The following is a 24,459-nucleotide window of genomic DNA, read 5'->3' on the forward strand; positions in this document are numbered from 1 at the left end:
GTATAGGGAGAGCAATTAGGGTCACATAACAATGTATGTATAAATTTTTGTATGAGAGACTAACTTGAACTGTAAACTTTCACTTAAAGCACAACAATAAAATAAAAATAAAAAAAACAAAAACACGCACACACAACAAAATCACATTTTTTTAATCTTGCAAAGAATCACCCATCTGGAAGATTCCCAATGTAGCAGAGCACAACATTTGGGCACACAGTGAAAGTTGACACAGTCCAGGCTTGATGATTCTCAACAATGAATGAAAAGGGAATACAGGGAAGCCAGTATCCATTTCTACTTTGTATTTTATTTTGGGAGGTGGTGATGTAAAGGGATTTAGTGCCCCTCCCTGAAGTACAAACACCTTTAAAACCCACATCTTTTCTTCAAATTTTCTGAGCCTTGAACTCACAAGGACAGTAAGGAGAGAGACCAAGATGTGTGCTTGTGAGGACTGATGCAGGGACAGGCTAGCCTCAAGTGTTACATCTTTCCATAAATAATACCCATGGGGAGCTAAACGAGTTAGAAAAGGGGTCCCCAATCTGCTGCCCCTTCACTTCTCTGAGACAGAATTGTGGGGAAGAGATCAAAAGCTTGAGTTTCCAAGGAACACAGGTCCATAGCTGGGCATAGAAGACAAGGAAATATCCACTCTTCCTCTTTAGAACTTGGAAGAGTCCCAGCTGTAGGGAGCTGAGGTGTGGCAAGCAGCAACTGCCCCAGAAGTGGCCAGTCCACTGGACATACAGTCTTCTAGAGTTCAGCAAGGCCCATGGGCAGGTGTACTCAGTCTAGAATGTTACATGTTCTCAACAGCTGAGGGCCCACTTCAGCAAACCTAGCAGAAGCCCATGAAAGGATTCCTAGCATCTTAAATTTCCAGAATGAAAGAATCCTAAGACTTTAGTTGTCACTAAGCACTCAGTTTGAGGAAGATTGATAGTACATGGTTTTTGCTTCTCATTACTCTGAGGTCCAAGCATTCTGAGCTCTACATTTCCCCCCAACTACAATCTGACCAATCATTAGAACTTGCACAAAAGGTACGAGAGGGTAGAAAGGGGAGTCAGCATGCTGCCTCCCCAAAACACAGGAATGGGAAGCAGGGGTCAGGAAATAAAAACAAACTAAAACAAGGTTTGTAATTCTGTGAGAATTTTCCTCATCACCCACCAACAAAGGGATTACCAAAAATAGCAGACATATTTGGCTAAGTCTGTACTTAAAGACAAAATACCTTTTCAGTAAACCAAGAGAAAGGGCAGGGGCCTGTTAGCTAGGCAATTTCTTTTTCTCCAGGAATAATACAGTTTGACTTTATCATACTACTCCTTACCTTTTCTCTTTTTTTGGACATTTATCGATTTCTTTCGATATAGTTTTCCTTTTTAAAGAACCTTTCTGATTCTGTGTCTTTAGTGGGAGCTGGACAGGCTGTGTTTGTGGTGGACTCAGATCCTTCCTCCCCCCAGCTGCCCGTACCCTGAGCATCAGCCTACAGAGTCTCCTACTGCTTCCCCAAGGGCCCAGCCAGAGGAGCTGCTGCCACTGCACAGGCTAAAGTCTGGCAATGTCTAGGGACAGCCATAAGCAGAGCCTGCCCTTCAAGGTCTCTATGAAGAAAGCAAGTCTGAAGTGTGAGTATTTGCTGGCCCCCAGTCCTGGCCTCCTCCCACTCTACCATTGCCCACCTTGTACACCACCCTTCTCTCTCTCCCAGCATCAGCCCCACCTTGTTACCTCGGAGAGCTCCCCAGACAGTCTCAGAGAGGAGGAAACACTGCTCATCGTTTATGGTCAGGGTGTCTGAAATGACAGAAACGACCCTATTTGGTTAAGGTTTTCGACTCAGATTACAGAGCAGATATTTTATTCAAACCCTTGGCTTAAAACACAACAGCAAAATCACATTTTAAAAAATCTTTCAAAGAGAAGACATCCCCAGAAAGGGACAGCTGCAGGAGGGCCCGGCCTGTGGCCAGAGAGGAAGTAAGGTCAGCACACTGGCTCTGCAGGCCCTGGGAGATGATGAGTGATTACAGATCAGGCTGGAGTGGGTCTCAGCAAAGCACCACCTGCCTTGCAGTCAGTTTCCCCGACCAGAAACATGAATTCCTACCAGCCTTTAGCTGAGAGCATGAAGTCTCCTATTGGCAGAAGGGAAAGGGATGCTTGGAGAGATGAGTCCAGGATAAAATGCTCCCAAGGCCTTTGTAATCACCCTACCTTCCCGTTTTCTCCTGGTTCCAGTTAGTTCATCCAAGAATGTGAGGAAGAAGCCAATACCTGAAGGTCCACTTTGGAGACTAAGAAGTTCCCAAATGCTACTGCTCAGGGAAGATAGGAGGCTGTCACAGGACTAATGAGTCAGCTTCACCTCAGTGTTGTTGTTGTTAGTTGCCATGGAGTTGATTCCAACTCACGGCAACCAAATATGTGCAGAGTACAACTGCTCCATAGGGTTCTCAAGGCTGTGACCTTTTGGAAGCAGATCCCCAGGCATGTCTTCTGAGGCATCCATGCGTGGGCTCAAACCGCCAACCTTCTGGCTGGTGGTCGAGTGCTTAACCGTTTGTACCACCCACAACTAAAAACATCTTCTCTCCCCAGTGTAGGGTCTCTTAGAGAAAACCAGCAAAGTGTTCAAATTCCTAAAATGGAAATGGAATCGTACTCAGCTCAGAAGGCAGGCATCCTGTGAGACTCCACAAACATCCAGTGTGATGTTCCTCAGTTAACCTTCAGATACTGGTTAGACTTTCTGCACAGGGAACACTCATCTTCTATGACCGTCGGCTCTTGGCGACCCTCAGTCCCCACAGCCATGGAAGCCTTCAGGCCTAGTATCAGCAGCTGAGGCCAGGCCATGCAGCGTTATAGTTCCAGATAAGTGTTTAGTCTTTTAGGACAGGGAACAAGGTGGTACTTACAATTCTCCACTGACTCCAAACTAGGAAGCTGGTGACATCCGGGGGTGGCCACAAAGACAGTCAATGTATTCTTCTCTGCCTTATATTGTTTTTCTGCAAAGACAAGGTAAACTCAGTGTTACTGATCTGTCACCAGAAACAGGAGGCAAAACCAAGGCCCTTTAGGAGGGCCCCATTTCTAGTCCCTTCAGTTTACATGCCATGCCTGTGATAAAAGGGGAGGGAGGACATGACATTTACCCTTGCACTGGCATAGGCCTAGTTGTCTGTTCAACTTTTTCACTGTGGTTGTGCTTCCCTTTTCTCCCAATAACCTGCCCAACCTATGAATGATCTGGGTGGCAGCTCTTCTTAACCAGGACCCTATACTTCTGGCTCCCCCTGGGCTGTACCGAGCACAGGACTCCAAGACCTCATTAACTGTTTCTGAACTCCAGGCAGCTCTAGAACAGTGCTACTCAAAGTGTGGTCTGCAGATTAGCTGCCAATCTGCAAATCGTGGTATTGGTGACTAGACAGGAAGGTTACAGTACACTACAATATAAATCCACTATGTTAAAGTAAGCGCACTGTTCTGACATTTTTCCCATAACAAAATTTTCTTGATGAAGGGAACAGATTTACATTCTGGTGCCTACATATGCTTTTTATCTTATTGTGTACTAGCACTTTAAGTAGCACTGCTCTTGAGGGCCCCAGACACAGGGGTCCCAATTTTGTAAAAGCCCAAGAGCTAATGTGAGCAGATGAAGCTCCTATCAGGAGCTCCTATCAAGAGGAGCCCTGAGACGATCCAGTTGGTGCCCCAAAGGCGGCACATGGTCACTTCCTGCTTCCCTCCCTCCTTTTCCCAAACAGGTTCTCTATCCAAGGTAGCCTTCTACCCAACAGAGGAAAGCAACATGGGCCAACACACAATCTAACATAGTTTTCAGACCCAAGTCTACTGAGAAAAAATGCCAAAGCCAAAACACTAATGCAATGTCTCTTCTTGGTTCTTCTCTCTGACCCTCCGGGTAGAGTGTAGGGTCCTGATTCTACTGTCCCAAGCCTGAACCACAGTGAACGCTCTCATTATTCTTTCCTTGAGCCACATATATCCCCACTGGTACCACAACATCCATGACCTCCTATGGAACTACAAAGTCAGAGATGGAATGGCCTGACAGAAGGCAGGGAGAGATTATTCAGAACTGAACAGGAATCCCAAATGTTACATCTCTAGGCAGAAGGAACCCAAGGGCCCCAGCCATCTCAAGGAAGCCTGTCCAAACCCCTGAGTACTGCATCACACAGCTGCATCTCAGCTCTCAGGTCTGCCAAGAAGCAAACCAATAAGGGGGCCTAGTCTGCCGTCATGAATATTCCTCCCTCTCCCAGAAAACACCCTGCATCCTCACACCAACATGTGCCCAAAGTCTGCAGGGAGAAGGGAACTTGTGGCTCCTCCGGGCTAGGCCAACTCACAACCGCATTCTGAACCCTAGAAACTCATCCCCACGACATAAAAGGACAATCAGGCTTTCAGGGCAGAGACTACTGCCTCAAAGCAGAATGTGCAGGGTCATTCCAAGCTTCCCAAGCAGACAGGTCATCTCTACAAACCCAACTTTAATTGCAAACACCAAGCAAGACTTATCCTAGGGGCAGGGTGAAGAAAACTATAGAAAAATAAACACCCTCTTTAAACTATACCCCAACCCTCTGCCTCCTTGTCCCCACTCCCAACCACACACATCACAGAGCCCCGACTGCCTTGTGTAGGGAGTTCACCTGCTTATCTACCCAGGCGGCCAGCAAAAGAGAGCAAAAGTTATGAGCTTTAGTGTCAACCCTCTGGATCTCAGTCTACCAAACTGAGGGGAAATTTCAAAAAATCCATATGCAGCTCCACGGTCACTGTGCTGAAGACAAAATGAGACGGACTGCATAAACAAGAGGTTTATCTGAATGGTTACTTGGAAGATGGGAACACACTTAATTCTTTTTTTTTTTTTTAAATTGTTGTTATATTTTTCCAAAATACACCTGGGCTCCATTCCCTAAGTCAGTGGGCTTTTTGGAGAAGGGTCATAGACTCCTTTGGAGAACTGATGAAATGAAAGGACCTTTTCTCCAAAACAATGGCCTTAATCTAAGGACTGTCTCCTCTACCCCCGCCATCTATCACCATAGTGAAGAAGCTCTGTCTGAGCGCTCCCATCAGGACTTGGGCTGATAGAGAAGTAGCAGATACTGAGTCAGGCTGCTGCTTAAACATGCTATGAGAGAGAAGATCTGCGGGAAGTGGCAATGTGGGAGCTGGCAAAACAGAAGGGACACTGGGTCATTTAAGAGGATATAAACAGTCTCATCATTGTGGTTTTCCGCCTCCAAGTTGCTGCTTTGTCGAGCTCTGAACAGGAGGAAATGGGCAGGGGACAGTACAGCTGCCTCCAGACACACCCACACCCTGCACTGCAAATTGAGCCATGGGAACTGTGGTATGGCAAACAGCCCCAACAGCCAGCAGGCTGACACACTCACAATGAGCCCAGGTAGGACAGCCAGAAGTTCTGAAGGCTCAGGTGCTCAGGAGGCAGCAGGGAAAACAGCATGGAGCTGGGAAATCAGGAAAGGTTGGTTGGTTCGGCAGCTGCCAAGCGGAGTGAGTCTCGGGGCTCCCACTTCCTCCCCTGCAAACAATGGCAGGATGGGACCAGATTCCTGCTGCTCCTCCTCAGAGCTAATACCTCATGAGTCCACAAACAGATCTTGTATTCCAGGGTAGTCCTATTCCATGACCAGGAGACTATCTCTGCACTGCTCTACTCTTCCTGCTTTCATGGAAACCTGCTCTCTTCTTTGGCTTCAGTGAAATTTATATACATATACATAATTATTATTACTACAAAAGCAGTACTTACTAGCTGAAAAATTTCACACAGTTCAGAAGTGTTTAAAATAAATAACAAAAGTACCGCTGGCACTCCTCCTCTGTCCCTTCTCTGAAGAGATGAGCAATGTTCAGTTTCTTACTTTTGTAGCCCTTTTGAGCACAATTTTGCCTTCTTCATCACAGACAGGTAAACACTGGACATGGAAGCATGAGAACAAGGACGCTTTTACTACCAAACTCCAGCTGCTGAACTTCCTCCAGACTCTAGTACTATGACCCTTCCATTTCCTTTCTGTTTCTCAGTCCCCTCCCAGCTTTACTTCCTTCCTTGTTGGCCTAGATGGGGCGATCCATCACCTCAAAGACATTCTAGCCAATACTCTCGACAACCTGTCTTTTTCTTCGGCTGCAGCCAGTGGGTAAAGCCCTCACCCCTGGGCTACTCTGCCCTACTGGTGGGAAGGGTGGGAATCATGTAATAGTGGATTGGGCTGCTGCAAAATCAGTCTCCCCATCTTTGCTGGACCTTTCATACTGCCCTGAAAATCTATCTCCGCCATCACTTTTTCTATTCTCTACAACAGCTATTTCAAACTTGTACCACCTTCCTCAAGTCTGTAACTCGATCATCACCTCCCTTACTCTCAGCAGACTATCAGAAGAGGACTCCCACCCATCCCTGCCTTTCCCTCTTCTCTGACAAAAATACCTGCAACCTGACTTTACCTTCTACCCCTATCTCACCTGTGCTCTGGATCCTTCCTCAGGCTCCTCTAGTATAAATTTTCTCCAGTCTTGAAATTATTTTTTTCTACTGGTTCTCTCCCATCAGCATTTAAACATTTGCAAGCCTTCCTGACCTCATCTGCAAGTCATCTCAGTCACCCTTTCTCTCACGTTCCTGTCACAAAGAAACTAGAGGAAATGCAGCCAAGCAATTAGGAGCTGAATTCCATAGTCAGACATATCTGGATTCAAATCTTGGCTCCACCACTTTCCAGCTATGGGATCCTGGGCAAGTTATTTACTCTCTCTGAGCCACAGTTTCCTAATCTGTAAGATGGGATCATGACAGTACCTACCTTATTGGGCTGTTGGGAAGATTAAATGATTTAATGCATGTAGAGTGCCTCGCTCAGTGTCTGGCACATGCTAAATGCTCACAGAGTTGGTACCCTCCTGAGTCCTCTCTTTGTGGCCACTTCTTATGTCCTAGCTACTCCTTAGTCCACTGTATCTGGCTCCCCTTACCACTCCTCTGAAAATGCCTTCACCAAGGTTCGCTTGTTCTGTGGCTAAATTCAAGGCACCCTTTTTAATTCATTCACTCATTCAACAGTTATTTATTGAGTGCTTACTATGTGCCAGGCTATTTCAAGTGCTGGAAATACAGCAGTGATGAAAACAGACAACAATCCCATAGAGCTGGTATTCTCATGGCCACTCAAGAGGTCCTTTTGGGACTTCCTGGCAGCATTAGACACCTCTGACCCTGAAACTAAATTCCCTTAGCTCAGGGGATGCTGTTCTGAGTTTTCCCTCTAACTCCTTCAATACACGTCCTCATCCCTCTTTTCTTTCATCAACCCCTACGTGCTTGTGTTCCCCAGGGTTCCAGCCTCCTCTTTCTTCTCACTTACATTCTCCCTGGACAATGCCATCCATTCCCACAGTAGGCTGGTGGCTCTCAAATATATATTGTCTTCTGGAGTTCTAGACCCATACACCTCCACGCAGATGTCTCAAAAGTACCTCAAATCTTAAATACAAATCCAAACTCATCATTCATCTTCCTGACTGATGCTCTCTCCCAGTTTGGTAATGGCATCATATATCGATTTACTCAGACCAGAAATAATCTCCTTTTCCTGCACCTCCCACCTTATTGATTAGGTCACAAATTCATTCACTCAAAACAATGTTTTACTGACTGTCTACCATGGGTCAAACATTGTACTGAGCACTGAGATTATAAAAGTGAAAAAGAAAGACCCAATCAAGTCTCCCTTGGCTTTCAGGATAGAGTCCAGAATGCACTGGATGACTTTTGAGTTTTCTCATGACCTGGACCCCAGCTTTGTCTTTTTCTGGGCATCTCTACTCTGTCCTATCGGGTCGCTACAAGTCAGAATTGACTCAACAACAATGGGTTTGGTTTTCCGTTTGGATGCAGTAACTCTCACAATAGCACAACGAACCTTTAGAGAACCCTGAAAGTACCACATTTTCTCACCCTATTTCCATACTTTTTCTTTGTACACATTACTTGTTCGATTGAAACAAACTGCATTCCCTCCATAGTTCACCTGATAAGAAACAGCTCTGGTCTCTCTTTTATAAGATTTCTGTCATTCTCCCACTCTTTCCTAAGAGATCTTCCTAAATGATTAGGAAGCAACGTATACATACATTTTTTCATAACACGTATCTTAATATATGCTGTTTGTCTATCTCCTCACCTAGACTGTGAGCTCCTCAACAGCAGGGACCAATCTCAGTGTCTTTGTATTCCCAATGCCTGACACACGGTAGTCATTCAATAAATGTTTGCTGAAAAAATGAATGATGCTAGAATTAAAAAAATGCACATGAAATGTATACGTAATATAATTGTGCTACATGATAATCAGGCATAAATGGCAAGCAGTTAATGTAGATATTACTTTTATATACCCAAACATAATCTTTCTGAAGTCCTGGGATTGAAGTGGGGGGTGGTAAGAAGAAACCAAGGCATGAAACAATTAGAACAGAAATAAGGAGAATGTTGACACAACATAAAGAATGTAACCAAGGTCACTGATCCTTATTTCTAAAATAGTGGAATGGGAGTTTTTGCTCTGCATATTGCCACCAAAAATAAAACTAAATTTTAAAAATGATTCAAAAAAAAAAGAAACCAAGGCATACAGAAGAAGTGCCCCCTCAGACTCTGTTCTGCAAACCTCTCAATCCATAAATCCAAAGACACAGGTCTTTCCACTTCTCTAGAAGGGAGAACTCACTGCTGTATTAGGGCACTTGGAAACTATAAATCTTCACCTGTGTACAACAGCCTCTCCCTCCACCTGTTCTGATTCTCCCTGAGTCAGAACTTATTTCTATCATGTGAATGTGTTTAATTCACTGAACCCCAGCAGCATGGAGAAAACACATTGGTTTTGATTACAAAGTGACATTTGGTTTGACTCCTGAAGTGGAAAGTAGGAAAAGTCAACCCAGCCTTTAGCACCTTCCCACTCTTCAATGTCTACCCTGCCCCCATCTCTCCTAGACTGATGTCAAAGTTTGTTCTCCAGGCCCACCATGTTCCCTTCTTCCTCCTCCCCTCCCACCTTTATATACATCACTTCCAGGCTTCCTCTCCCCACACTCAACCTAATGAAAGCCCTTGCAATCATTCATTTTCCACTCATTTCTTCATTCCAACCAAGATATATTGAGCACTTACTGTGCATCAGGAACTGTGCTAGGTGCTGGGGCAGTTAAACAGAAAAACAAGCCCTGGTCCCTGCCCTTGAGGAGCTCAGAGTCTAGTGGGAGAGACAAATGCAAACAACAATTACTAAACAGTGTGCTAAGGGCTATGATAGACATTACAGCTACCTCCAGGAAGGGGAGGAAGGCTTAACATTCAAGGGGAACTTTGAGCATCTGCCATGCTACCAAGAGGGGAAGAGGTACTCCAAGCCTGGGTAGCAGCCAGTGCAAAATCACATGGCTGTGGCTAGAGGAAGAGGCAAGGCCACCCCTGTCAAACCTATCTCCGTAAAAGAGGAGACGGAGAATCTAACTGCCCTGAGCCTGGAGCCTCTCCTTAGAGCTGCTGAATTCAGCCTGGACCATGGTGCCCCCCTCCCATGTGTCCCAAAATTCTTCAACCTCCAGAGACTAATACCTACTCAGAGGTACAATCCATACAGCCCAGAGGAACCCTGAATGTTCCCCTCCCTCTCATTTCCACCCATCATCTTTTTTTTTACGTAGTTAAACATTTTTGCTTCTCCTCTACTTTGAAAACATGATGTTTCATTTTCACTAGAAAGAGAACATCTCCCTATTAATTCTAAATCCCAAGAGATAACTTTGGTTAATATTTTACACAGTCTTCCAATTTTCTAAAAACACACAGATTTATTATTTTTAAAAACAAAAATGGAGTCCTAATGTATATTGTTTTGGAACTATTTTCCACTTACCAAAATGATTTATAGATCCTTCAATGTCTCACTCTCTTTCTATATATATATACACACATACATCATTATATATAACTGCTGAATAGAATTACAGTGATGATATATACCTTATCTAATTTCTCTCCTGTATGGACATTTGGTCATGTTTCTGAATTTTTTATATTATAAACAATGTCAAAGTAAACAAATATTCTTGCATATATATATATATATACACACACATATATATATACACACACACACACACACACACACACACACACACACACATGTTGTTGTTGTTGTTGGGTGCCGTCGAGTCGGTTCCGACTCATAGTTACCCTATAGGACAGAGTAGAACTGCCCCACAGGATTTCCAAGGAGCGGCTGATGAATCTGAACTGCCGACCTTTTGGTTAACAGCCAAGCCCTTAACCACTACGCCACCAGGGCTCCTATATATGTGTACACACACGTATCTATACAACATATATATTATAAATATATATTTATACGTGTGTGCGTATTTTAATCAGTTCTAACAAGTTTCTGTATAATAAATTTCTAAAGGTGGAAATGCTAGGTTGAAGATATGAACATTTTTGGTTTTGATATTGCCAAATTACTAATTATTGTACTGGTTTATACCTGAACCAACTTATATGGGCCCATCTTGCCATATTCTTCCAATACTAGACAGTCTCAATTCTTTTGCATCATTGCCAGTCTGATAGATAAAAATATATCATTGTTTTAATTTACATTTCTTTAATAATAACTTCCTTTTTTCTGACCACACCTCCTTTGAGCATCTTTTTACATCTATTGACCACATTCCTTGCATATTTTTCTGAGTTAATTTTCTTTTACTGACTTGTAAAGTCCGTTAGAGAAAACCTTGTCTTTTAAGATCGTAAATATTTGTTCCAGTTTATCCTTTATTTTTTAACCTTATGGTTTCTTTTGCTTTAATTTTTATGTAGTCAAATCTGTTAGTCTTTTCCTTTATGGTTTCCTTTATACGCCTGCTCCAAAAGGTCTCTTCTACCCCTGTGATTACATGAATAGTTTCCTTTATTTCCTTCTAATACTTTTATGGTATATTTTTTACCTTTAGATCTTTAATCCACCTGGATTTTACTTTTGTGTTTGATATGAAGTAAGGGTCTGTCATGGTTTGAATTACGTCCCCCCAAAAATGTGTGTATCAATTTGGCTAGGCCATGATTCCTGGTATTGTGTGATTTTCCTGTATGTTGTAAAGCTGCCTCTATGATGTTAATGAGAGAGGATGGGTGGCAGTTTTGTTAGTAAGGCAGGACCTGATCTACAAGACTGGATTGTGTCCTGAGGTAATCTCTTGAGATATAAAAGACAGAAGTGAGCAGTGAGACAGGGGGACCTCATACCATCAAGAAAGCAGTGCGAGGAGCAGAGTGCGTCCTTTGGACTGGGGTCCCTGCGCCGAGAAGCTCCTAGGCTGGGGGAACACTGATGAGAAGGCTGACAGAGAGAAAAAGCCTTCCCCTGGAGCTGACACCCTCAATCTGGACTTTTAACCTACTTTGATTGTGAGGAAATAAACTTCTCTTTGTTAAAACCACCAACTTGTGGTATTTCTGTTATGGCAGCACTAGATGACTAAGACAGGGTCTAATTCAGTTTTTTTCCAAATGGATAATCAATCATCACTATGTATTTATCGACTAACAATGTATCTTTTCACTTTTGGTAGGAAACGCTTCCTTTATCATATATTAAATTCTCATATATACATGAACTCTTCTTGTCTCTGGAACTTGTTTTACTGGCAACCTTATAGTCTGGGAAATCTACCCTCTCATATCTCTACCACCCTCCGTCACTTTGCTTAAGATACAAACCCCTCTGCTCATTTTTGATCCTGCACTCCCATTCACATAAATGTTCTTTCCTCTTTTCTAACCACACCTCCTGTACTACACATCATCCACCCTGCAAACCCGCTGGAACCCCGTTCCATGGTTATTTAACTACCAACACTCTCAGCCTCTTCCACCTCCTCAACTGAAGCCTGGCTCTCTCCAGGAACATCACTTCCCTTACAGTCTGCTCTGAGAGGTGGCTCCTTCTCACATCCTAGGGTCAAGAGATACGGCTGCTTCCAAGCCATCCATTCTCCACCACTAAGTGAGGGGACAAAAACAAAACAAAACAAAAAAACACCTCTTTTCTGAGGCTCATGCCATACAGTATAAAATCTTCAGCCTGTCCTTGTCACTGAAACTTCCTGGTCACTCTTCCTTATTTACTCAAGACTTTGGGGCCTGCTCCCCAGTCTTCTGCTCCACCCCAAGGCTGGCTATCAGCCTAGATGATTGCAACGCCCAAGAGGAAGAACCAAGACCATGTTCTGGCTTAGAAGTTACCGAACAACATCCTCCTCCTCCTCCATCAACCTCCCATGGTCACCTTTTGAACCTTCTTATCCCTTGGAAACGTTCAAACTCATTCTCCAAGCTTCAGTACCATGTAGTTAACTGTCAGCTAGACACTAAATACCTCACATTCAACATGGCTAAAGTCAAACTTACTTTATGATTCTTATCCCCATCTCTCAGCCTCTCAATTAATCAATCTCTCTCTCTGTCCTCTTTCCCTCCCTTCCCTTCTTCGCCTACTATTTCCCTTGTCTTTGTGAATGGTGGCAGAATACATTCAAATTGCTAACTCAGATATCTGGGAATCATCCTCAGCCCTTTCCCCTGCATATTACTCTCCAATTCCAAACACTCCACCTCCTAAATTTCATTTTAATCTGCCTAGTGTTCTCTGTCCCTAGAGCCATCAACCTAGTTCAACTACTATTATCTCTTCCCTAGACCACAGTAACAGCCTTTTAATTAGGTTTCCTGTCTCTAGTCCTGTTCCTTACCAATCTTTGCTCTCCATGCAGCAAGTTTACTCACATCACTTATCCTGGTTAATGGCCTTTACTGGGCTTCTCTGATCTTAGGATAAAGTTCACATTCCTGACCAGGGTTCACTAGGCCATTTCATGACCTTGCCTCTACTCCCTCTCTAGCTTCAGAACTGGTGAACCACCCTAGAACTGCAGGTATGCTTCAAACATATTGACTTTGAGTTTCTTGAATATGGCATGGCTTCTTACCTGAAGGCCTTTCCCTCACATTTTTTTCTAATCTGGAGTACTACCTCCACTCCAACCAAGTCCTATTTTAAGGTCTGATTAGACAACTCTTCTTCTATGAAAGCCCCCTCAACATGCACATCTCCCTCCACTCCCACTCCCCCCCACATTTGGGCCAGATGTTCCTCTTCCGCACTCCCAAAGCACCATGTACTTCCCTTATCATGGCAAAAATCACACTTTATTGTATATCTGTACCCCTACTACTGTTGTTGCCATGTGCTGTCAAGTCGATTCTGACTCATAGCGACCCTACAAGACAGAGCAGAACTGTCCCATAGGGTTTCCTAGGCTGTAATCTTTACAGATGCAGATCGCCAGGTCTTTTCGCCCATTGAGCAGCTGGTGGGTTCAAACCCGACCTTTCTATTAGCAGTCGAACACTTAACCATTGTATAAATTCTTTTAAGGATGGGGTAGTTCAATGTAATATTCTTTGGACCTAGTGCTATTGACAAATTACAGTTATTAATACACACTACTTGTATTAAGGCTGGATGGCTGAGGGATGGGAGGAAGGAAGAAGGAAGGAAGGAAGAAGGAAAGATGAAGGCTACTGGAATCTGATAACAATGGGTTGGGGATCAAAATATGCATCACTGGAGTGCTAATGAATAAGCAATTAGATGTTAGAAGTTACTATCTGAAGTAATTAACACTAAGGGGTTATCAAGACTTAATCCTACCAGAGGCCAGTAGTTTTCCAAATTGCTAACTGGTAAATGCTTGAAGAAGGTATTTATGAGTTCACCCCAAGATTACACAGTGAAGAGAGCAAAATCTTTGTAGATAAACTGAGCTGCCTGGAATTTCTGCTCCACCAGTACTAGCTGTGGAACCCTGGTCATGTTACTTAGCCTCTAGGAGCCACAGTTCTGAAAGACGGGGTAACGCAAACTTCACACGGTTGTTAGATGACTGAAGAAGATAACACAGGTCAAGTGCCAGGCACTCAATAAATACTAGCTTCCTTCCATTTTCTACTTACCGTTTCCTTATCAGTCAAGAGTAAGAAAAACAAGACAGTTTTGCCACAGTAAACCTTCATTCTATCACTTTGCTGGAGGAATCCAGCTGCAGGGTTCCTTATGGTATAGCTACGCCAGAGGCAGCTTCCCTGAAGGTACTTTTATGAGCTTCTTACAGAAGCCTGGAAGCTCCACTACTGTATGATGCCACCCTGTACGGCAAATAGGCTGGCACACCAAGAAGAGACATGAGCTTGGAAGCCCAACCCTGAATCTGTCCCAATCTAGGACTGCAGCCCCAGTCAAAAGAACGAAGCCACAAATGTGGAATTCTAGCACTAGTTACTGCCAAGACAAGGTCAAATAGCAGAGTAGTCAAACTTTTCACTAGGAAGCAGCGTACCTGGTACACCATCTCCCTCGCTCCAGTCCCAAGAGCTGTACAAAAGGGGAAGTCTGTATACTGACTTCCAAGCTGACAAGCACCCACACTTCCAACCTTTAAGCATACACTTCCAGAGGAAAGAGATCTACACCCCATTCAAGTCCCAAATAACCTCAAGATGTGGACACAATGCTAGCACACCACGGTTGGCTGGGGCTCAGGGCTGAGTGAATGGTCACGGGCTCAAACAATGCCACACCTTACAACAGAGGCAAAGGAAATGAAAGAGAGAAGATTGACATTCCTGGCCCACTAATGGCTCTCATTCACTACAGCCAGTAATGCAGTTATTAGGTGCCATGGAGTTGATTTTCAACTTACAGCGACCCAATGTGACAGAGTAGAGCTGCTCCCGTAATAGAGAGAAAAATAAAATCCATTTCTCTATTACAACGGACTGCAGACCAAAAACAGTGAGGCAGATCACAGAAAACCCTTTCATACATACACCTCTGCCACCTCCATAGAGGTATGAGGAGAGAGGCTGGATGACAGCTCCAGGCCAAGCTAAGCTAGGCCGTGGGATTCAAAATGGAAGTGGACAATTATTTTACCCCTTGACTAAAACCTATGCTCCTGCTACTGTCTCCTTTTCAAAGACAATGTACTCATCACTGTATGCCTCCTCCCCTCCATCCTCCACATAGTCCTTTACAAGAGAAACACTTCTACTACAAAACTCTCTTCCTGTGTTATCATCTTCCTCTTTGCTATTAAAACAATAAACCAAGCCTTCTGAGCAAATATGCCTTGTGTTGTCTCAGGAAAGGTTAAAGTGTACCTGGCCACTGGCTCAATTAGAGTGGAGACACTAATAACCATTACTCTTTCTCCCCAGCCCAGGTGCCTGGCCTTATGTGTTTCTCTCTGTAGTCCCTAGATGCATTCCCAATTTTGTGAAGAGATAAGAGCAGTAAGAGTTGAGATCAGAGCACAGTGTGATTCTCCTTTCCCTAGAATCACATGCTTAGAACCCAAATTCGAAACTTGAAAGGAAAGGCAATCCTAAAGGCAAATCTGCAAATCATCTCCTTTTTGATGATCTCAGAAATAAACAAAAGCCAAGAAGCCTGCTCCACAAAGTACCCCTTTTAAATTAGTACGTCCAACAAATAATTATTAAATATCTACTATGTGTCAGGGATAGGAATAGAAGGAATGGCCAAAAGAGGTATTTTAGGAGATTCAGATTATAACAAGCTATGTCACTTTAATCAACTTAAGTTGCTTTCATTAACTTAGTCATTTTAATATCTGAGAGTGAGCAATACCAATAATAGCTACAGAAGGATCCAGATACTCATATAATAATCTTATTTCCACTCTAGAATAAAGAGGCTGAGGGAGTGGAATTTATTCTGCTCAGGGATGTGCGTCTAAACAGGATGGGAACCTTATAAAATTCATTAAGTACTATGGCTTCAATCAACCAGTTTCAGGAAAAGTCAAGAAGAATGCAGTCAAATGACATAATCAGATGTAGCTGCTTTACCTGGAAAACTGGAGATTTATCAGCTCCATCAAGCACCCAAGTAAATATGTGCAGCAACTGGAGGTTAACCATTGGATGCTGCCATTCCAAATGATCAGGTCTTTGATCTAAGCAAACAGGATGTGGCTTAATAATAGAAACAGAAAACTAAATTCATTCAAGTATCTAGAGCCTAAAATAATTGCATTTAACAGGTTCAACAACATGCAACACACATCCTCCAATCATCTCTCAATGACAGAAATATCAATGAGAGAAACATCTCTCAATGACAGGCACTAAACACCTTCATAGACCACTTAGCAATTGCTGGGACTACAGCTAATCCTTGCATGCGAACTCAGAATACAATCAAATCTCAATACCAGACTTGTTTTTCAGAAAAGAGAGGTAAAAATTCCACTGATTTCCAGGTCAGATCAAAACCAGAAGTTGTGCTGCATTAAGAAAAACACTGGCCAGGAGTTCATAAGGAAGTTACCTGGAGGAAGGGGATGGAAACCTATTAGTTAACACTTAACTTGCATTTGTGATTTTATTAAAATCAGCCCTGCAGGGAAATACACTGACTTGGGCCTGGCTGACACTGCTTTCCCCTCCCCCATTTCATCTTTGTTTTTGCAGAAATGGAATTATATATAGCTCAAAGTCATGGGAAAGCCTCCACAGGAAACTATGTCCCAAAGGGAAGACTCCATGGGAAGAACAATAGAGAAGGAAGTTACCTATGTATCTTTGGTAATGTTCATTCAAACCAGTTTTCATTATCTCTCAATGGACAAAAATCTCCAACTAGTAACACAAATTCATTCACAGGAAGGTAATAAATTGAAATAAGTGTCTTACTGAGCCCCTCTTCTGGCTCTCAATCTCTTTCATAAGGAATTTACTGTCACATAACCTCCCCATTTCTATTTACTTGATTATAGTTCTGCAGCAATGCAGGTGAAGGTTTAATTTAGATGTATAGGAGTGATCCTACTTATCCTTTTAAGAATTTTATCATACATCATGTAGCTGTTGTTGCTAGGTGCCGTCAAGTTGGTTCTGACTCATAGCGACCCTATGTACAACAGAACGAAACACTGCCCAGTCCTGCGCCACCCTCACGATCGTTGTTATGCTTGAGCCCACTGCTGTAGCCACTGTGTCAATCCACCTCACTGAGGGTCGTCTTCTTTTTGCCGACCCTCTACTTTTAACAATCATGATGTCCTTCTATAGGGACTGGTCCCTCCTGATTACCTGTCCAAAGCGTGCGAGTGAAAGTCTCGCCGTCCTTGCTTCTAATGAGCATTCTGGCTGTACTTCTTCCAAGACAGATTTGTTCGTTCTTCTGGCAGTCCATGGTATATTCAATATTCTTCGCCAACACCACAATTTTAAAGGCATCAATCCTTCTTCAGTCTTCCTTATTCATTGTCCAGCTTTCACCATGGCTTGGGTCAGGTGCACCTTAGTCCTTAAAATGACATATTTGCTTTTCAACACTTTAAAGAGCTCTTTTGCAGCAGATTTGCCCAATGCAGTGAGTCTTCTGATTTCCTGACTGCTGCTTTCACGAGTGTTGATTGTGGATCCCAGTAAAATGAAATCCTTGACAACTTCAATCTTTTCTATTTATCATGATGTTGCTTATTGGTCCAGCTGTGAGGATTTTTGTTTTCTTTATGTTGAGGTCTAATCCATACTGAAGGTTGTCGTCTTTGATCTTCATTAGTAAGTGCTTCAAGTCCTCTTCACTTTCAGCAAGCAAGGTTGTGTCATCTGCATAATGCAGGTTGTTAATGAGTCTTCTTCTAATTTTGATGCCACATTCTTCTTCATATAGTCCAGTTTCTTGGATTATTTATTCAGCATACAGACTGAATAAGTACAGTGAAAGGACACAATCCAGATGCACACCTTTCCTGACTTTAAACCATGCAGTATCCCCTTGTTCTGTTCAAACAACTGCTTCTTGGTCTAAGTACAGGTTCCTCATGAGCACAAGAAAGTGTTCTGGAACTCCCATTCTTTGCAATGTTATCCATAATTTGTTATGATCCACACAATCAAATGCCTTTGCATAGTCAATAAAACACAGGTAAACATCTTTCTGCTATTCTCTGCTTTCAGCCATGATCCATCTTACATCAGCAATGATATCCCTTGTTCCACATCCTCTTCTGAATCTGGCTTGAATTTCTGGCAGCTCCCTGCAACTGCTTTTGAATGATCTTCAGCAAAATTTTACTTGTGTGTGATACTAATGATAATGTTTTGCTAAATTTCTGCATTCTGTTGGATCACCTTTCTTTGGAATGGGTACAAATATGGATCTCTTCCAGTGGGCTGGCCAGGTGTCTTCCAAATTTCTTGGCATAGACAAGTGAGCACTTTCAGCGCTGCACTCCTTTGTTGAAACATCTCAATTGGTGTTCTGTCAATTCCTGGAACCTTGTTTTTCGCCAATGCTTTCAGTGCAGCTTGGGCTTCTTCCTTCAGTACCACTGATTCTTGATCTATCTCCTGAAACGGCTGAACACAGACGAATTCTTTTTGGTATGGTGAGTATGTATTCCTTCCATCTTCTTTTGATGCTTCCTGTGTCATTTAATATTTTCCCAATAGAATCCTTTAATATTGCAACTCAACGCTCGAATTTTTTCTTCAGTTCTTTCAGCTTAAGAAATGCTGCCCATGTTCTACCCTTTTGGTTTTCTACCTCCAGGTCTTTGCACATGTCATTATAATACTTTACTCTGTCTTCTCGAGCCACCCTTTGAAATCTTCCGTTCAGCTCTTTTACTTCATCATTTCTTCCTTTGACTTTAGCTATGCGACATTCAAGAGCAACTTTTAGGGTCTCTTCTGACTTCCATTTTGGTCTTTTCTTTCTTTTTAATGACCTCTTGCTTTCTTCACATATGATGTCCTCAATGTCATTCCACAACTCTTCTAGTCTTTGGTCATTAGTGTTCAATGCATCAAATTTATTCTTGAGATAGTCTCTAAATTCAGGTAGGATATACTCAAGGTCGTACTTTGGCTCCCGTGGACTTGTTCTAATTTTCTTCAACTCTGAATTGAACTTGCATATGAGCAACTGATGTTCTATTCCACAGTCGACCCGTAACCTTGTTCTAACTGATGATGTGTCTGTCAGTTTGTCATATTGTGGTGGCTTGCGTGTTGCTGTGATACTGGAAGCTTTGCCACCAGTATTTCAAATACCAGCAGGGTCACCCTTGGTGGACCTACTTTTGAAAAGAACTGGCCAGTGAAAACCTTATGAATAGTAGTAGAACATATATTATGTACTTCTGCTTTTTATTTCTCCAACTGGACTGCAGAGCTTGGGCAAGTCTAATACTTTTCTTGTAAAATCCAGAGTGCCCAGCACAGGGAGAGGCACATACGCATTAGATGACAGGTCTAATTTTCATACAAGCCAGGCCTTAACTGTTCTAAGGCCAAAATAAACATATTCTGAGTGCCAATCTTGTGTAAGACACTATTTTATTTACACATAGTAACACAGTGAAGTAACTCCTTACACATAGTGAAGGAGTAAGAGAAATACGTGATCCACTACACTCAATATCAGGCTTTTCATCCTCCCCAGCATAATGCATTTTACCAGTTAGGAACTATGATGCCAAGATTCTATTTCCTTCCCTAAAATCATATTTCACTCTCTAAGCGCCATATACTTAAACACTTTTAATTCTATATACTAAACGAGAAACTTTGTCAAAGTAATTTAAGCCCACTTAAAATACACACAGATGATGTTACCATATGACCTAACCATAAAGATGGATTCCTCTCAAATAAATACCTATACCAACACAACCGGAGAACTAGATTCCAGGAGATCATCAAGAAAACTCTGTATTTTAAGCCCATAAACTAGAATTTTATTCCTTTATGTTGCTGACTCTACTCATAAATTGGCTGTGGAATAAGCATCCTCAAACACAATTTTCAGCACTGATTATTTAGCTGCCTAAAAGAAAATTGCTAGCCCCTGCCATATTATATGGAACGAATATTCAAAGCACTACTGACTCTTCACCTCAACCCTAAACTCTCCCCAATCCCCACCCTCAATACACACACCAGTCCAGCACTTCAGCTCACTCATAATCCTTTGTGCCTTTCTTCCTACCTGGCTTACTCTCCTTTCAGTCCTGTCCAGTTACATCCACTACCACCTCTAAGTGGCTGCTCCAAATTAATTTCCTTATGGAAGGGTTCTACGATTTCTTGCACAGTTTAAACATTTACTGAACATCTGCTATGTGCCAGACAATTTTGTGTTATTTTGCATAGGTCAATACATTTTTCATGTCTTGTCTCACCAATTTTGGGTGTCTTCTCTGGTCTCCTCTACCTAGCTCTGGTCACAACCTCACTTGGACCCTGTCTCACTTGAACATGGTCATACGGATCACCTCAGATGTTTACTGGCACAGTATTTCAGTAATATGATACCCTGATTAAACTGTAGGCCTAGAGTAGGCATTTTTAAAAAATGAAAATCTAACGCAGCCCGAGGGAAGAATTCTGGTTAAATCTGGCCCCAGAGGTCGTTTCGGTAAAGAAGTAAATGGAGGTGGGGGACTAAAGCTTGGGGAGCTGAGACGGCAACTGGAGAAAGATGGCAAGAGGAAGTGGAGTGCCTGTGATTACAGGGTTGAACGAAAGCCCAAAGAAGGGCGCTCAGAAGGTTGGGGGAGGGGGAGGTGCCCAAGTAAGGTTCTCTCAGGGCCCGACGTGAGGCGGGGCAGGTCTGACTCACCTGTGCGGCCAGTGAGGGAGTCAGACACGGTGTGGAAGAACAGGTGACGATAGCGTTGGAAAGCCTGGTCGAGGACGGAGCAGCCGGGCTGCGCGGCAGAACCGGCGTGGTACTGGAAGTCGAAGTTCTTCGGCCAAAGGGCGTACCGCTGGTCAGAGGTTTGGATGTACTGGGGCCAAGGCCATAGGGCCGTCACCGGGCCAGCGGTCGCTGCTGCCAGCAGCAGCGGAAACCAAAGTGTGGAGACAGCCATTGCCCGCCGATCTCTTCTCCCCTACTGGGGTGGGCCACGTGAGCCCCTGGTCAGGTGAGAGGCGCTCGCGTGACCATCGGCGCGTCACATGACCCGAGGCGGCTCCGCTGGCTGCGGCGGTCGGGAACACAAACTACCGGTCCTTTGGTTCCGGGCTTGAACGTGTAGGTCCTGCTGCGTGCCACCGATTTTCGCTGGGCATCCGCTCTGGCCCCAGTCCTCAGGGGGCTGATAGGCCTGGTGAAGCAGTAAATAACTTATCACCACAGATCCATGCCTACAATTAATAAAACTACAAAGCTCACTACACTGTGTAGAAAAGCAAGGTGGGGAGGCCAGTGGGCAAGCAGGAAAGTAAAGTTTCCCAGAGAAAGGACTTCTAGGCTGAATCTTGAACTATGAATAACAGTTTGCCAGGCTGACTGGGAGAAAAGGACATTACAGGCCGAGGTAACTTCGGAGGCAGAAAAACGGATTAAAACCACAAGTCTGTTGTGATGTGAAATGCTGTGGGGCAGGAAGGCAGTGGAGTCATTAAGGGTGTTGGGGTGCAGACCACACCAAGTGACTCTGTCAGAGGGGTGACACCAAAATGACTGTCTATGAAATTTTTGTGCAGTGTTTCAGCAGAAATTAATTATTTTTTATAAAAATATCCCTGTAGTTACAACAACAAAAATTTCTTCAGTAAGCCCAGCTTACATGTATCAGTATACTAATAAGGCTTAAAACTCTGTGCTAATTTACATTTTGAACCTTCTAATGTCCTGGAGTCAGAGCTGTCACTATTACTCAATTACAATGACACTTTGAGTCAAGTGGTTTCATCTGCACACGCTACACGCACAGGCTGTTGTTGTTGCTGGTGTTTTTATAGTCACTGATTTTGTCAAATTTTCTGGTGTTTTAGTTACAGTATTGTGGTAATTAGTATTTGTGAACCTATGTCAACTTTTTTGAGAATGAAGTATTAACCAAAGGAAGGAGAAAAATCAAAAAAGGCTTCCACTCAATTACAAATAATGTTGACTAATAATGTAATTCAGTGTAGAAAGATTTTACAAAACAATTATGTTGTTAGTATTCATATAATCTAAGAAACATTACATTTAAGCGATTTACAACTATACCACACATTATTCTAGGATTGAAATTGATAATAAACTTACATGTATAACAATTATTGATTATATAACTCTTTGATAACTAAATAGAGAAACTGACAGTTTAAAACATGAAGTGGGGGAAATGCTATATTTCTTGATACAGGTTTAGAAATATAACCTAAACCTTATATTCAGTTTTTTTTAAATTTTAGTCTTTTTAAAATTTTCTTTAAAAACGTCACTGTCTTGCAAGTATATATCTGACTTTAATGAAATTTTCAGGGTTTAAGTTTGGATTATGGTTTAGAAAAATAGGGAGTGACACATTAAAAAGTGAGTTGACCAAAGGCATTGATTTTGATGAAGTCAGTCACAAGTTTGCAGCTTTGAAGACCAGGAAAGGAAAGTTCTGATTTAGTCGTGATGTTCATAAAGTGCTGAAGTACTTGTGTATTTTTCCTGTTGATTTTTATAGTATTATTTCATTTATGAATATATTTCCACGTGCATTTATCTACACCTTCTGAATTATGTGGGCCGTTACGATTTTGCAAACCTAATGCATTAATGTATCTCACGTAACGGTAAAGTTTAACATTAAAATGAGCACGATTTTGTTGTAGTTCTTACACGTTTTTACTTCGAATTCTATTGCTTTCTTACGGAATTTTCACTTTAGCCGTATGAAACTATGTAAATATAAGTACATTTAGGTTATGCATATGATATTGTAATCTAAATTTTGCTAGTTGTTTATGTCAATACTATTGCCGTTACATTCAGTGATGTATAAGAATTATGATTTACAAGTACCATTAGTACAAAAAACGTTACTAAGGATTCTGTGTGGTATGGTACTGGAGGAGGCCCACGGGAAGGTGACACCATGAGTTACTGCACTGGGTGATACCAACCCTAGTGATAACCACTGCAGGAAGGTAGGGTCTGAACTGCTCTGATAGGGAGGGGAGCGCATGTAATAGACTTATAACTGGAAAAAACATTCAGCCTTGAGAGCAAGCTTGAGGCATCCCATTGCCTGCCTCCCATGTGGGCTCTTAACTTTATGGTTGATAGTAAATCTAGTTAACTGCCCCAAATCCCTTCCCCCAAAACAAGACTGCACATACAGGGTGTGTGTTTACTGCAAGCAGTAAGATATTGCTGGGACTTTGGGTGCAAGATGGAGAATGCCCTGAGATAACGACGAGAGTCTGATTCTGCAGGAGCTTACAGAGGATGTCCAAGAGTCAGGACTTCATTCTGTGGGGAATTGGGAATTGACTCGACGGCAAAGGGGTTGACCAAGGTAGAGGCTCAGAATCACTGTCAGAAGGGCCAAGTTTATAATCAGTGCCCTCTCCTCCAGGATCAATAGTTTAGGGAGGGTTCAGAGCAGGTTCAAAGGTGAGAACAGTAGGTCAAAGTAGGGATTCAGTTCTGAGCATATGTCAAGGCATCCCTTTATGTGATATTCAACCTGTAGTAGGGGAGAGGGGTCATTAAGTTAAAGGAGTCACACAAAACAAAGGGGCTGGGCCCAAATGAAAATATTTTAGAAATTACCAATGAAAGCACTTAGAGATTTTATTGTGCTTTAAATAAAAGTTTATAATTCAAGTTAGTTTCTCATACAAAACTTTATGCACACACTGCTATATGACCCTAGTTGCACTCCCTGTACTGTGGCAGCACACTCCTCCTTTCTAGCCTGGATTTCCCGTGTCCATTCAACCAGCTCCTGACCCTCTCTGCCTTTTCATCTTGCCTCAGGATAGGAGCTGACCATTTAGACTCATGTATCTACTTGAGCTAAGAAGCACACTCTTCACGAGTATCATTTTATGTCTTATAGTCCAGTCTAATCTTTGAAGAGTTGGCTTCGGGAATGGTTTTAGTTTGGGGCTAACAGAGAGTCAGGGACCATGTCTTCTGGGGTCCCTCCAGTCTCAGCCAGACCATTAACTCTGGTCTTTTTACTAGAATTTGAGTTCTACACCCCACTTTTCTCCTACTCCATCAGGGACTCTATTGTGTTCCCTGTCAGGGCTGTCATTCGTGGTAGCCAGACACCATCTAATTCTTCCAGTCACAGGCTGATGGAGTCTCCAGTTTATGTGGCCGTTTTGTCTCTCGGGCTAATATTTTTCTTGTGTCTTTGGTGTTCTTCATTCTCCTTTGCTCCAGGTGGGTTGGGACCAATTGATGCATCTTAGATGACTGCTCA

The 24,459-nt window shown here is 42.8% G+C and overlaps 1 protein-coding gene across 4 annotated transcripts in view; it reads right to left on the minus strand.

Moving 5' to 3' along the window:
• HEXA (hexosaminidase subunit alpha) overlaps positions 1-21,637 on the minus strand; it is a 30,361-nt gene extending 8,724 nt beyond the window's left edge. Inside the window, exons 1-5 of one of the 4 annotated variants that reach the window (XM_023729795.1) lie at positions 20,874-20,965; positions 8,274-8,364; positions 5,897-6,008; positions 2,937-3,029; positions 1,747-1,812 (exon numbers count right to left, since the gene is read on the minus strand). Coding sequence is in view for 1 of the 4 variants with exons in the window: in XM_004374722.2 (XP_004374779.1) it covers positions 1,747-1,812; positions 2,937-3,029; positions 20,874-21,126 (412 nt within the window). In the remaining 3 variants the exon portion in view is untranslated. Of the gene's footprint in view, positions 1-1,746; positions 1,813-2,936; positions 3,030-5,896; positions 6,241-8,273; positions 8,365-20,873 lie in introns of those variants that run through there. The other 3 variants (XM_023729794.1, XM_004374722.2, XM_023729796.1) reach the window with 3 other exon arrangements.
• Between the last annotated feature and the right edge of the window lie 2,822 nt (positions 21,638-24,459).

Source organism: Trichechus manatus, unplaced genomic scaffold (genome assembly GCF_000243295.1).
Source record: "Trichechus manatus latirostris isolate Lorelei unplaced genomic scaffold, TriManLat1.0 scaffold00030, whole genome shotgun sequence".
NCBI classification, from domain to species: Eukaryota; Metazoa; Chordata; class Mammalia; order Sirenia; family Trichechidae; genus Trichechus; species Trichechus manatus.